This window comes from Sminthopsis crassicaudata, chromosome 2, assembly GCF_048593235.1.
Source record: "Sminthopsis crassicaudata isolate SCR6 chromosome 2, ASM4859323v1, whole genome shotgun sequence".
Lineage (NCBI taxonomy): Eukaryota > Metazoa > Chordata > Mammalia > Dasyuromorphia > Dasyuridae > Sminthopsis > Sminthopsis crassicaudata.
The window spans coordinates 364,674,702-364,689,806 of record NC_133618.1 but is presented as its reverse complement, the minus strand read 5'-3'; the positions used below and the strand labels follow the sequence as shown (position 1 = coordinate 364,689,806).

Here is a 15,105-nt window from a genome sequence, read left to right as displayed (position 1 = left end):
CCAAAAAGTTATCAAAATGTGCATACCCTTTGACCCAGTCATACTACTACTGGGCTTATATCCCGAGGAAATACTAAAGAAGGGAAAGGGACCTGTATGTGCCAAAATGTTTGTGGCAGCCATTTTCATAGTGGCTAGAAGCTGGAAAATGAATGGATGTCCATCAATTGGAGAATGGTTGGGTAAATTATAGTATATGAATGTTATGGAATATTATTGTTCTGTAAGAAATGACCAATGGGAGGAATACAGAGAGGCTTGGAGAGACTTATATCAACTGATGCTAAGTGAAACGAGCAGAACCAGAAGATCATTATACACTCCAACAATGATACTGTATGAGGATGTATTCTGATGGAAGTGGATATCTTCAATATAGAGAAGATCCAACTCACTTCCAGTTGATCAATGATGGACAGAATCAGCTACATCCAGAAAAGGAACACTGGGAAATGAATGTAAACTGTTAATTTTACCTTCTGAATCCAATTTTTCTTGTGCAACAAGAGAACTGTACAGATCTGCACACATATATTGTATCTAGGAAATACTTTAACATGTTTAACATGTATATGACTACCTGCCATCTAGGGGAGGGGGTGGAGGGAGGGATGGGAAAAGTTGTAACAGAAGTGAGTGCAAGGAACAATGGTGTAAAAATTACCCATGATTTTTGTTCTGTCAATAAAATGCTATAATTTTTTAAAAAAAGTGTTTCTCATAAACAACATATTGTAGGATTCTGACTTTTAATCCAGTCTGCTATATACTTGTATTTTATGGATTTTATTGGAGTGTTCACATTTACAGTTAAAAGTACTAATTCTGTATTTCCTGCCATCTTATTAACCCCAAATTATATTTTTCTCTTTCCTTTTCCTCTTTCCTTCTTCCCCAGTATTTTACTTATGAGTACTATTTGCCTTAAGAAGTCCTCCCCTTTTAGAGACCCTCTCCCTTTCTTATGCCTTTCCCTTACTATTTCTCTTTTCCCTTTTATTTAGCTCCTTCTTTTTTTCCCCTTTCCCCTCCCACTTTTCTATAACATAAGAGATGTTTCTTGGTGAAACCAAATCTATCTAATATTCTTTCTTTGGGCCAAATCTGATGAGAATAAGATTCATATAATATTCATCACCCTCTCTTCTTTCCCTCAATTATAATATGTTTTCTTTGCCTCTTCCCCAGATATAATTTCCCTCATTTTACTTTCACTTTCCCTTTTTTTTTTCTGTTACAAACATCTCTAGTTTCTTTTTTATATTATAACAGTAAAATCAGATTATACATGTACTCTCAATGTATACCCATAATAGAAATATAGTTCTCAAGAGTTTTGTTTTTCTTTTTACCTTTTTATGCTTCTCTTGAGTTCTGTATTTGGAGGTTCTTTTTTTGTTTGTTTGTTTTTTATTTTATTTTATTTTTTTAGCTCTAGTCTTTTCATAAAAAATAAAAGGAATTCACCAGTTTCAATGCTCAGATTAGCAGGGTAATTTATTCTTGACTGTATTCCAAGTTCCTTCACTTTTCCAAAATATCAGATTAACCCTTTGATCCTTTAAAGTGGAAGCTGCTAGGTCCTACGTAATTCTTATTGTGGCTCCTCCATATTTGAATTGTTTCTTTCTGGCTGCTTATAATATTTTCCCTTAGTCTGATAGTCCTCAAATTTAGCCATGATATTTTTTGAGGGTTTAATTTTGGGAGTCTCTTTCAGCAGACATTCAGTAAATTCTTTCAATGGTCACATTTTACCTTCTGTTTCTATGATATCCAGGCAGTTTTCTTTGTTGATTTCCTGAAAGATAGTGTCTAGGCTCTTTTTTTCATCATGTATTTCAGGGAGTCCAATAATCCTAAGATTGTCTCTCCTATATCTATTTTCCAGGTTGGTTGTTTTCCCAATTAGGCATTTTACATTTTTCTTCTATTTTTTTTTTTTTTTTTTTTGGTTTTGCTTTACTGATTCTCATTATTTTATTCATTTATTTTTTTAACTTCTTTTTGTATTTGTCCAATTGAATTTTTAAATGAGTTGTTTTGTTCTATGGAATTTTTTTCCATTTCACAAATTCTGTTTTTTAAGGAGTTATTTTCTTTTTCTGTTTCACAAATTCTGTTTTTCTGGGAGTTGCTTTCTTTTTTTCATTTTATCAAATTTATCTTTTAATGGGTTATATGCTTTTTCCATTTCACTAAGTCTATTTGGTAGTGAATTTTCTTCAGATATTTTCTGTGTTGCCGTTTCCAAACCTTCTTGCAAATTTTTCATTTCCTTTCCCCATTTTTCTTCTAGTGCTCTTTTAAGATCCTTTTTCATTTCTTTTAGGAGAGTGTTGTGTGATGGGGACCCAGATTATATCACCTTTTGGGGCTTCATCTGGAGACACACTGCCTTTAGTCTCCTCAGGGTTTGAAATCTGTTCTTCCCATAGAAGCTGTCTATTGTTAGAGACCTCTTTACTTTTTTTACTCATTTTTTTTTTTAAGTTAAGGTCTGCCTTTAGGGTTAGGGATGTTTTCCAACTGTCTGCAGCTTAGCTGGGTCAATGTTGACTCACTCCTGGAGCCAGCTGGGTGTGGCCAGGTCCCATGAGGCTACTCCAGCTCTTCAGGGTTCACTCTTTACCTTTTGTGTTTGTGTTGGATGTTTTATAACTTCTCTGCCTCAGCTCCTTCTCTGTTTAAGACCCTCAGAATTCTTAGATGGTTCTGAGACAACTCCTCCCTTTTCTACAGACTCTTCAGGGCCTGAGCAAGTGAAGCAAGTGTAGATTGATTTAAGGAGATGTATAAATCCTATTTATAATCACCTCTGATTGATTAAGTCAAGCAATTTTCTTACTTAAGAAAGATGATTGCAGTTGGTGGGGGGTGGGAGTGGTCAGGGATTGGAGATAATGGAGATTCACTTCTGCAAGGAATTTGTGAGTTTTTTAGGGATAAATTTTTAGAGGAGGCTGATTTGGAGATATATTTTGAAGGCCAAAGTGTCGGAACTCCCTTCCCCTTCTCCATCCCATCCTCTCACTTTGAAGTTTTCCTGAAGTAGGCAGACATATTTCAGAGAGGAAGCTGCTTCTGAGACAGGAGGACTCTGGAACATTTTTAGGCTCCAGCCTTATTATCTGAAACTGGGGCCCCAGATGGCCTCATGGGACTAGGGGCAAAGAGGAAGCAACTGAAAAGAGGAAGTAATATGTAACTTAGGTAAATAGGAGGAAGACTCTGAGTTGGAGCTCAGGGCTGTGAATTGGCCACTCTGCAGTCCTGGCATCATAAGGTTCAGAGATAAAAGGACCCTTGGAGACCATCCGATTTAACCTTTTCATCCTATAAAAAAAGGGAACAAAAGCTCTGATTTTTCCAAGTCCCACAGGCAGGAAGGAGAAGAATTTGATTCATATCATCATCTTCTGAATTCGATTCCAGTGATCTTTCTTTCACATTTAGGCTGTGACTAAATGGGGACAAAAAAGACCATGCAGGTGACCTCAAAGGTAAGTAGCTATGGGAGGTAAGGGTTAGGGAGTGCCTTAATCTCCTGAAGGCAATAGGGAAAAGTTCCTGAACTGTGACCTCTTTAAGGAAGGGGCTGACCCATGGATAGTGGGGCAGGAAACCCACCTGAGACTTGGTATTTCAGTGTTCTCAGAGATCCTGGCCCTGAGACAAGGAGGGTGTTAAAAGTCATAGCACAAGCCCCATAGTTGACATTCTCATTATCCTCTGGTTCAGGAAACTGGTGGTCAAAACAGGGACTTGAAAAAAAATTCTAGAAACAAAAAAGTTATTATTTCTAAGCTGATAGTTTTAAATTTTATATATTCTGCTTCAATCTCTCTGCTGACCTCCAATCTTTCATCTCTAATGTTCTTTAAACTATCTTGACCTGGATGTGCAGTAGACATCCAAATCTTAATTATGTCCAAAACAAAATTCATTATCTTTCCTCACAAAACCTCCCCTTGACTTCTATCTTCCCTATTCTATTACACTACCCTCCTGATTGCTCAGGCGGGAAACCTAGGATTCATGCTTGATTCCCTATTATCTCTCACATCCCATATCCAATTTGTTGCTAAGACCTGCTGATTCTACCTCCGCACCATTTCGTGTGCAGATCCTTAACTATTATCTACACTATTGGAATAGGCTTCTGGTGGATCTGCCTGCTTCAGTCTTTCCCCACTTCAATCCAACCTCCGTCACTAAAGCAGTTTTCCTAAAGTGCAGGTCCAGTAATATCACCCATATCCTCCAACACCCCACTCAGTAAATTCCATTGATTGTCTAACCCCTCAGGATCAAATAAAATCTGCTCTGTTTGGCATTCAAAGAAGCCCTTCATAACTTAGCCTCCTCTTATCTCTCAAGACTCCTTACAACTTATACTCTTCACCACATTCTCTTAGATCCAGGAACACTGGCCTCCTGGCTGTTCTGTGAACAATACTCTTCATTTCATGCAGGTATTTTCTCTGGCTGTTCTTCCTGCCTGGATGTTCTCCCTCCCCTACTCTGCCTACTGATCTCTCTTGCTTGGAATTGTATTGGAATCACTTGGACTTAGAGGAGTCCTGATCACAATTCCATCTTTTACTGGAAATTTATCCTATCCCTTTTTAATTCTAGTGCCTTCCCTCTGTTAACTATTTCCCATTTATCTTGTATTAGCTTTACTTTCTCTCTCCCATTGGATTTAAGTTTCTTGAGGATAGGAATTATCTTTTACCCTCCTTTTTTTTGTATCCCTAGTGTCTGCTGCTTAATAAATGCTAGAGCATAGCTTTAAAGTAATAGAATCATGAAACATAAAATGTTAAGTCTGGAAAAGAACTTAGAACATAAAATATGGATATCAAAACTGGAAGAGACATTAATTAGAAGGCTCACAGATTTAGAAATAGAGGAGATTTTAGTGGCTGAACACTCTCATCTTACAGATGAGGAAACTGAGATAATAATTAGCACTTATATAGCACTTTAAGGTTTAAAAAACTCTTAACCAATTTAATCTTGTATAATCCATGAAATAACCTGGATAGGTGCTTTATTATTCCCATTTTATAGATAAGGAAACTGAGGAAGATAGAAATGAAGTGATTTTCCCAGAATCACACAGCCAGTAAGTATCTAAGGCTAGTTTAAACTCAGGTCTTCCTGAACCCAGGTCCAACACTCTATCCAATGGACCACTTGGATGGGTTAAGTAGCTTGCCTGAAGCCACACAGATTCTAAGATTCATTTCTGGTTCCTCCAGTTCTTAGTCTAGTCTTTTCTCTTCATTAGATCTTTTTTGTGCCATGGCTCCTTTGTGAAACCTATGGGCCCCTTCTCAGAATAGTGATTTTAAATTCATAAAATAAAGTACACATGATTACAAAAAAACCCAATTATATTGAAATAAAGAGGTGCTTTTTTCCCATCCAAGGAAATTGACTAAGAAATATTAGTTGTCTGATTATATTCCAGGTGATGGGAATAGCCCATGCCTTTGTACAGAGACTAGAACTAAATTGTTGTGTGTATGCCAATTTGTTTGGCATATAAAATCAACGGAGAATAATACTTAATACAAGTGCAAAGATGGGCTGGAGCTGGATTGGGAAGAAATTTAAGTGTCAAATACAGGAACTAACATCTGATCCTTCAGGTAATAGGGAACCAACCAGTTTACAGAGTAGGCAAGATTATATTTGGACAGCTTTGGAGAGAGGAGACTTGAGGTGGGAAAACTCAGTAAAAAGCTACTATAATTACCCAAGGGAAAGGCAGCTATGCTATTACTTTCTTACTAACCTAAGTACCCAAATAATTTTCCAGAAATCATGGAAATCATAATTTCTTCATTAGGATCCACTATGATACAGCCAAAGGAAACCCCGGAGTTGGTTTTCAAGTTTTCAACTATATTAAAAATCTGCAACAAAGAGCAAAATATCACATGCAGAACTTTAGAAATTTTTCTAATAAATAATTGATTATTAAGAATGATGAGCCAGTTGAATTTAGAAAAAAAAATTAAAAAGACTTGTATGAAATAAGGAAAAGTGAAGTGGGAAAGACCAAGAGAACATTGAATACATTAACAGTTACATTGTTCAAAGAGTAATTGTGAACAACTAAGTTATACTGAGTACTAGGAATACTCAAATTAAGGAAGATGCCATTCACTTTCAGAGAAAGAACTGGTAAATAGAAGTATGCACAAGTATGGTTTTATATATATTTATAAATCTCTTATCAAATGGTGTCTCTCTCTAGTGTGAGGGGAAAAGAGGAAGAAGGGAGACAGTTTGAAACTTAAACTGTAATCCCCCCCAAAAAATTTTAAAAGTTAATTGGAAACTAATAGACAAAAGGGAATTTAGCACATAGAACATTAGAGGTAGAAAATATCATCTTTTACATTCCCTTTATTTTATAATGGGGAAACAGAATCACATAGGAATCCAGATGGAACGACTACCTAGGTCTGCCCACTTGTTTACCCATATATAAGATATGTTTTATATCCATATTCCCAGAGCCCAGTATAAACACTCAGTAAATGATTGATAATAGCATGGCTCACTAACTCTAGGAGAGAAGCTCAATGTGAGACATAAAATTTCTGTAGATAATAGCCAGCCAGATATGAGCAAGCTCTAGAAGGGCTGACCTGATCCATAGATGAAGTCCATGGCTGTCCCCTGACATGAGGTGGTAATGCATGTAAAGTACCTTAAAGGAATCTATAAATGTCTTTGATGATGAATGAATGTGAGGGACAACAGGAATATTTGCTCACCAATCTGGACTAGGGCCTAAAATTTTCCCCTGATTGTTTTAGAGCATAGGAATCAGAGATCTAGAACTGAAAGGTTCCTTAGAGGTCATTTACTCTAATATACTCATTTTACAGATGAAGAAACTGAGGCCTAGGAAGATAAGTGATTTGCTCTAGGTTCTCAGGCAACAAATGTCAGAGGCAGGATTTAAATACAGTTTTTCTGATTTCAGGAGCAGTAAGAAGTTCAGTAGGTAGAGTTCCAGGAATGGAGTTAAGAATTCTTCCTGAATTAAAATTCAGCCTTGGACACTTAAGGTAGACTGTGTGATCCTGGGCAAGTCACTAACTCTACTTGCTAGTTTCCTCATCTGTAAAATGAGCTGGAGAAGGAAGTAGCAAGCCATTCTAGTATGTTTTCAAGAAAATGCCAAATGGGGTTTCCACAACTGAAAAACCACTGAATAACAACTTCTGAGTCTAGAGCCAGTGTTTTTTTGTTTTTGTTTTGTTTTTTCCCATTATACTAGATTTCCTTCTTATACTTCACCTCCTATTTAAGCATTTCTCTCTGTTGATTTGTCTTAAAAATGAAGTTCTCCTGTGGCAGCTAGATGGCCCAGAGCACCCGCCCTGAAGTCAGAAGGACCTGAGTTCAAATTTGACCTCAGACACTTAATGCTTCCTAGCTGTGTAATCCTAGGCAAGTCACTTAACTCCAGTTGATTCAGAAAAATAATGAGGTGCTCCCCTCTAGAGGGGAGGTAGGGAGCCCCTCTTGGAAAATTTTATGCATTCTGGGACAAGGAGGTGCTGGTTGTGGGGTCACAGAGGAGGAGGAGGCTAAGGTGACACAGTGCACAATTGAACCAGACCAAAACTTGCCAGCTCCTACACTAGAACTTGTCTCTCACTACCTTTGCTCTTATCTAGACAGACAATGGGATTGGGTTCTGCTTTTTTTTTTTTTTTTTCCTTTTCCTTTTTCTAGTGGAGCATAAGGATTTATTCCTGTTTTAAAGGGGGATGCTCTGAGAAGAGGGAACAAGGGTAAGCTGTGAATCAGGGCTAAAGGGCTGGAAGGCTCCAATTTCTTTGACTTTTGGGATATTGTACATGCAGTTCATCTGTCTCTCTCCCTCTCTCTCCCTCCCTCCCTCCCTCCCACTCTCCCTCTCTTCCTCTCCTTCTCTTCTTGTCTCTATCTCTCTGTGGTGTCTCTGTCTGTCTCCCTGCATCTCTGTGTCTCTAAGAGTGTTTGTCTCTGTGTCTGCCTTTCTTTGCTTCTCTGTCTCTGTCTCTTTCCTCTTTCTGTTTCTATCTCTGTCTTTGTCTTTCTCTGTGTCTCTCTGTCAGTCTCTGTCTCTATCTCATTCCTCTCTCTTTGTCTCTGTTTTTATCTCTGTCTCTGGGTCTGTCTCTGATTCTCTCTCCTGCTTTTGCCCCTTTCAAATGTTCCTAAGCCTTGAGTTACCCACAGCCTATATTTCCCTCCTCCTGTTTGGAAGAGGGGGCCCCATGGTGGAACTAAGCTCAGATAGTCACAACAAAACTGCAAGTGATTTTAAAAATAAAATGAGGAATCAAAAACTGGAAATGGTCCTTTTCAGGCCTATGTTATGGTGGCAACTTAAAAACATAACTGAAACCCAGAGGGCATACTGCTAGTGAGATAGAGAGATATGCACAGGGTACAGTGTCCCAGAGAGGTCCTATTAGGCACAGAGAATCTCAGAATCAGAGGGCTGCAGTCCCATCTCTCTACCCAGGATTCATATCTACAATAATCTCACTGGTTGTGCTGAACTTGATTCACCAATTATGAGACATACCTGACAGTGATACAGGTAAACTCTGTAAAAAACTGCCCCCTTTTGGTCTGTAAAAATAACACTCTGAAATTGTGTCCCCTTTGATCTGTAAAGAGGGGAAATTCTAGTCTCAGGCCCTCCTGGGAAACATATCTCCCCCAACAAGTTAAAGTGGCGTCTTCCCACTGGGCCTTTTTAAGACAAATCACTCCCTCCATCCCCATTGATAGTCAGATCCCCATTCAAATTCTATTGGGAGATCTGGGCCTGATACTGAGTGACTGAAACTCCAAAGAGAAGTATCTAGGCCTGAGGGGGCATTGGCTTTCTTTTCAACCTGAAACCTGAGCCTCAGATTTCCTATTAAAGGATATTTCTAAACTCCTGATCCATGCAGAAGTCTGGAGTAGAGCATAGCTGTCTGCCACGATTCTTCTCTTCCCTTCTCAGGGAAAACCCTTTCATTATTTCTCTGCCACTGAGGAAGTCAGTCTCCTAGCAAAGCTGACTTCTCATCCTACAATAAACGTCCCTTTTTGTCACTTAAACCTTTCCGGTTCATGAATTCTTTCACAAAGGACCTGTGCCGACCTGAAAGGGATTCCCACAACTCTAAACTACCACTAATCCTCATCAATGGGGTCTGAAGACAGCATCTAGCCAGATATGAGCAAGGTCAGAGAATCACACTATCTGGGAGATGTTAATCAATCTGCTCCAACACATGGTCCAAAGGACTTTCCCTAGGTCCCTTACCACATACCAAATCAGGTTCTTTTTTTATTTTTCAATTAGGTTTAAGTGACTTAACCATGGTCACATGGCTAGTAAGTGGAAGTCATATTTGAACTCCGGGCCTGCTGACTTCAGAGCCAGAACTCTATTCACTGCACCACCTAGCTGCCACATTTAGATCATTCTTGAAGTCTTCCAGGAAGGGAGGATTCTATCTCCTTTCAAGGTGGCCTGGTCCACATTTGGACACTTTTGGATTGTTAGGAAGTTTTTCTTAACATTAAACCAAAATTAGCTTCTTAGAAACATATTTCTGTCCTTTGGGACCAGATGGAACAAATATAAGTCTTTTTCCACGCAAGAATCCCTCAAATAATTTTGATACAACTTAGATTGCTGTCCTAATTGTCTCTTGTTCAGGCTAATCGTTGCCCATCCCCATATGATGCAGATCCAAAGCTTTTGCACCACTCTGGCTGCTCTTCTTTGAACTCTTGCCAGCTTATCAATGTCCTTCTTGAGATATGGTTCCCAGAATCATTGAGGTTTGCCGAGTTCCATAAGACTCACTTCCCTATTTTGGAAAGTGGTACTGTTGGGATGTGCAGGCTTTTGATGAGACAAGGCGTGGGTGAAGTAAAAGAATTTGCTAAATTACAAGTAAAAGTAGAAGTAAAAGTTTATTATAAATCATCAAGAGATCTCAAATGGAGCAGAGCTCTTGGATGGAATTAGAGTTCAGTCTGTTCTGCCCATCCACCCATTCTTCCCATGATTTGAGACAATACAGAGCTATTGGGTTTGAATAGGCTTCAGTAAGGCTATAGAAAGTTTGATTAGTGATTGTTCAAATTGCATAGAGTTTAAGTGGAGGTACTTAACGTGAATTCAGTTCTATTGAAAGTTACTAGGGGTACTTAGCTTTAATTCAGCTCTATAGAAAACTTGGGTAGTGTCAGCTGAACTCTATAGAAAGGTAAATTAGTGAAACTTAACAGAGGTGGGGGTGGGCTGGCTTCTAGGTCAGGATAACTTGGAAAGTTATTTTTAGGGTCTCCAGCCTCAGTTTCCCTAGTCAGATTCCCATCAGTATTTGTTCTAATGCAGCCTCAGGTTGCATTGTTATTATTATTATTAATCATTGTATCACATTTCTGATTCTTGTTGAGTTTGTAGTCCACAAAGAGTTTTTCAGACAAACTACTCTCTAACCATTGCATGTAGTTGTAAAGCTAATTTTTTTGTGCTTAAGTTTAAAATTTTATATTTATCCCTATTAAATTTTATCTTATTAGGCTTTGGCCAATAAAGATCCTTTTGGATCCTGTCACCTAGGGTGTTAGCTAATCCTTCCAGTTTTATATCCTCTGCAAATTGGATAACATGCCCTCTAGGCTTTTATGCAAATAATTTATTTTTTTTTCAGGTGATCCCTCTTTTATTATTTACCCATAAAATAAAATATCCAAGATACATAATCATAAGTGAAGACAAAGTCATTTAAAATTTTCTCTCCTGACTCATTCAATGACTATGAAAATACTACAGGCAAACAAATTAACTCCTTCATATTGATGAGAATTAGGTAAGGGGTAACCCCTTTTGGTTCAGTGCAAGAATACATAGTTAAATGCAGTCTAGTGATGGTGCAGAATCCCCTGTAAATGAATTTACAGGCTCGAAAACCTAGATTAATAAAAGAGTTTTATTTGAGGTTTGGAATTAAGGGTAAAGGTAGAAAGATGCCAGGGCCAGAGCTGGTGCCAGGCGGACAGGAACCCAAACATGGCCAGCATAAGAATACCATGTTTGGGGCTCCTGCAAAGAGGGGACACCAGGGTTCCCCTTTTTATAATGGGGGTTTTATTGTGGGGGTTGGGGAAACCTGAGCAGATCATTAGAATGGGGGCTGGGAAAGCCCAAGTTAGCTCAGATCCAGTGGGGGCTGGGAAAGCCCAGATATCATTGGAATTCAAAAGGGTGCTTTTCACCAGGATTTGTGAATCAAAGGTGCTAGCTTCTTCAGCCCTGGGGGTTGGGAATCAGAAAGGAGTCTTAAAGGGACCTCAACCCACATCAATATCATTAATAATTAAATATGTCTTTCACTTTCCTACTTTCCAGAAGGAAAAAAAAAAAAAAAAGACATATAAAAATTTACTATATAAGTTAAGAGAAAAAAATTGAATCCATCATGATCATTCATCCTTCTAGCAAAGTTTCCAATTTTTTACTTGAGAAACATTTTCAAATGATTTCATATAGTCATTTTGAATATGACCTGTAGTTATAGACTCACATTTATAATGTGAAAAAATTATATAAAAGTCTATTGTAGATCAAATATTATGCAAATAATTTATAAAAATCACTACATTTTAAGAAGGACAGAAGAATAAATATGCAACAAGGTAGAATGTCATAAGGACCAAGGAAAGATCCAGCAAAGTGATAGGAGAAATTTGAAGGAAAGATCAGTTTGGGGGAAGTGGAGATTGAGAAAGCATTTTGTGAGTGTATGTAAGGGCCTATAAAGGGCCTATGGGAAAATACACTGTGTATAAGTGGTTTCTTTTTTTTTTTTTTTTAATTAGATCTCATTTTAGTCACAATTTTCATTTATCATCCATTGTAACAAAGATTTAAAGAAGAATCAATTACATCTATCATATTAGAAAATGTATAAAATATTCCATAGCAACAATTCCTCTCTTCGACAAAGAGGGGAAGGGAGGTGCATTTTTTCACTTCTCTGGGCACTGAGCTTGGTCATAATTGTGTGTGGTTATGTGCATGCGTTTGTGCATGTATGTGTTCCTAAAGTTTGTCATTGTTTTTGACACTGAGAAAAAAAGCCCAATTCTTATGAGTCCTTACCTCTTCACCTTTTGATGTCTTCAAGTCATTGTCCTGACGTCTGAATGGTTCCTGCTGTACTCAGCCTGGAACATTTTTGGGAACAAGGATTTCCCTTGCAAACGTCAAGTTTAATGCTGAGGGGGTTCCCTGTGGGTGGAGGGAAAAGAAACACAACTAGGTGTGGTTGTAAAGGGCTAAGCAGGTGGTTGTCAAGCCCAAACTAGCTATGTTTTCTCAGCTGAATCAACTGTTACCCCACCCTTGCTCCAAAAGGCTTACAAAAGCCTGGGGTATAAGGCAGGAAGGTTTCCCAGGTAGCCAGAAAGCAGAGATTTAGTGAAGAATTGGCGGAAAATAGGTCAAAGTCAAATTGCTGTGGGATTTAAATACCAGATTAATTCCACTAATGTTTAGGTACTGGAGAGTCCCTAACAATTTTTGAGCTAGAAGAATGATTCAATTATTACAATTTAGGGAGGGTGGACTAGCAAGCCCCTTCCTTTGGGGAGTATTCAGGTCTCCTGACCACCACCTCCCTCTAACCCTCTGCCCCAAGCAGGATTCTTCTGAGCAGGGAGGGTGAAATATTGTCATCTCAGACCCCAAGGAGAGCAACTTTTCAAGACCCTGGCCTTTGGCCTTACAGTATTTGGCTGCTCAAATGAGCCTCTTCCTTAGCTAGGAGAGACTTCAGCCTCCTGGGAACTGGGAATGAGGAGCATGTTTGAGGCCTGATTGTCTTTTTTTTTTTTTTTTTTTTTAAGCTTTTAGCAAAGATATTTACTAAAATCATATAATAAGAACAGTACTTATAAAACATTTCCTGCCTCCCAAGTAATTTAATTGCACTCTCCTACTAATACATACAGATGAGAAATGGGAATCATGAAGGAACAAAGGCCACCAAGACAACTCATAATTCCACAGCTGCCATCCCTTGAAATCTATTTTTTACTTCTTCTTGCAGTCTTCTCTTTAGCTCAGCTCTTGAATACTAAGCCTAGATCTCTCTTGAATATTCTTATCTTCTGCTCCTCCTCCTCCTCCTCCTCTTTTTCCTCCTCCTTCTGTGCAATTGGAGTTAAATGACTTGCCAATCGTCACACATCAAGTAAGTACTCATTGTCTGAGACTGGATTTGAACTCGGGTCCTGACTATGTCACTATCAACTATCAATAATATTGACCCAATAATAGCACTATTTGGCATATATCCAAAGATAACTAGGGGAAAAGGCAAAGAATTTCTATGTTTTAAAATGTTTACAGCAGTTTAAAGCAGTAGTGGCAAAAACCTGGATATTGCAGGGATGCCCATTAATTGGGGAATGGTTCAACAAGTTGTGAAATATGATTGTAATGGAATACTACTGTGCTATAAGAAAGGATGAACTCAATGATGTTGGAAAATATGGAAAGACTTGCATGAAGTAATGAAGAGCAAAATGAACAGAACTGAAAGAACATTGTATACAGTAAAAGCAATATTGTTTTTTTGTTTTGTTATTTTGAGGCTGGGGTTAAGTGACTTGCCCAGGGTCACACAGCTAGGAAGTGTTAAGTGTCTGAGATCAGATTTGAACTTGGGTCCTTCTGAATTCAGGGCTGGTACTCTATCCACTGCGCCACCTAGCTGCCCCCTTGATTATTTTTTTAAATTAAGCTTTTTAAATTTTCTTTTTCTTTTTTTTTTTAATTTAATAGTTTTTATTTACAAGATATATACATGAGTAATTTTACTACATTGGCAATTGCCAAACCTTTTGTTCTAATTTTTCCCCTCCTTCCCCCTCCCCTAGATGGCAGGTTGACCAATACATGTTAAATATGTTAAAGTACAAATTAAATACAATATATGTATACATGTCCAAACAATTGTTCAGCAATATTGTTTTAAGGGTGACTTTAAACTAATGTTATTTTGACTATCATAAATAGCCAAATTAATTATAAAGGTCTTTCTGTACTCTTTGGAGTATGTTCTTCTTTTCAGGTGATCATCCTAGAATATCAGAATATCAGAATCTGGAAGCCTAATAGGACCTTGGCAGTCTCAAGTCCTCAAAGGCTTATGGGTTTTAGAATCATATAAAACTTTAAACCTCAGCAATTCCTGCCTCCTCATTTTCAGACTTGCCATAGAGATAATAGGAAGCAGACTAAATGCAACCAGAAAAAGAACTGATAAGTAGAAATATGTAAAGAAAAAATGTACATATATATAACATGTTTTATATATACATATATATATATATATACATATATATATAATGTACCCAATTGTGTTTCATGATAGATATCTTTGGAAGGGAAGGGAAGAAAAAAAAAAAAGAAAATTGCATGATACTTTTGTTGTATATTTGAAAAGAATAACTATACATTTATAATTTCATGTGCAATCAACTTTTTTATTGTACTATGCTACAGAAATGCTTGTTTTATTTCATAAATTAGAAATAAAAATAATATAGTCATGATGATTGTTACAGCAGAAATTTTTTTCTCAATCAGAACAAGGTTTCCTTATACAGAAGACACTGAGGATCAATTAGGAAGTAGCTTATCCACTATCCCAGGACCATTCACTCCAAAATCTGTGTTATTCCCACTCTTCTCTGCTGCCTCTTACTATAGCACCAGTGGAGAGTAGTGAGTGGTAATTTTAGGAGTATGGAACTACAAAGTATCTTGAATATGGTAGAATCTGCCTCCTTGACCCTAATCTATGAGTTTGAGTATGGGAGCGAATCAGATGGGGTTCTACATAAGTATGTACAAAAGAAATGCAAATTCTAGAAGGGGAAAGACTTACATTTAGGGATATTGGCTTTCTTCCAGCTTTGAAGGCAACTAGGAATTCTACGAGGCAGGAGTGTACAGGATCAGTGAGGAGGTAGCATGTTGTATGTGATGGACTGTGCGGT

At 37.8% G+C, this 15,105-nt stretch overlaps 1 protein-coding gene across 2 annotated transcripts in view; it reads left to right on the top strand.

Moving 5' to 3' along the window:
* The first annotated feature begins 3,068 nt into the window (after positions 1 to 3,068).
* PLD4 (phospholipase D family member 4) overlaps positions 3,069 to 15,105 on the top strand; it is a 31,222-nt gene continuing 19,185 nt past the window's right edge. Inside the window, exon 1 of one of the 2 annotated variants that reach the window (XM_074291030.1) lies at positions 3,069 to 3,503. In XM_074291030.1, coding sequence (XP_074147131.1) covers positions 3,468 to 3,503 — 36 coding nt within the window. In that variant the 5' untranslated portion in view covers positions 3,069 to 3,467. The remainder of the gene's footprint in view (positions 3,504 to 15,105) is intronic. The other variant, XM_074291031.1, reaches the window with a different exon arrangement.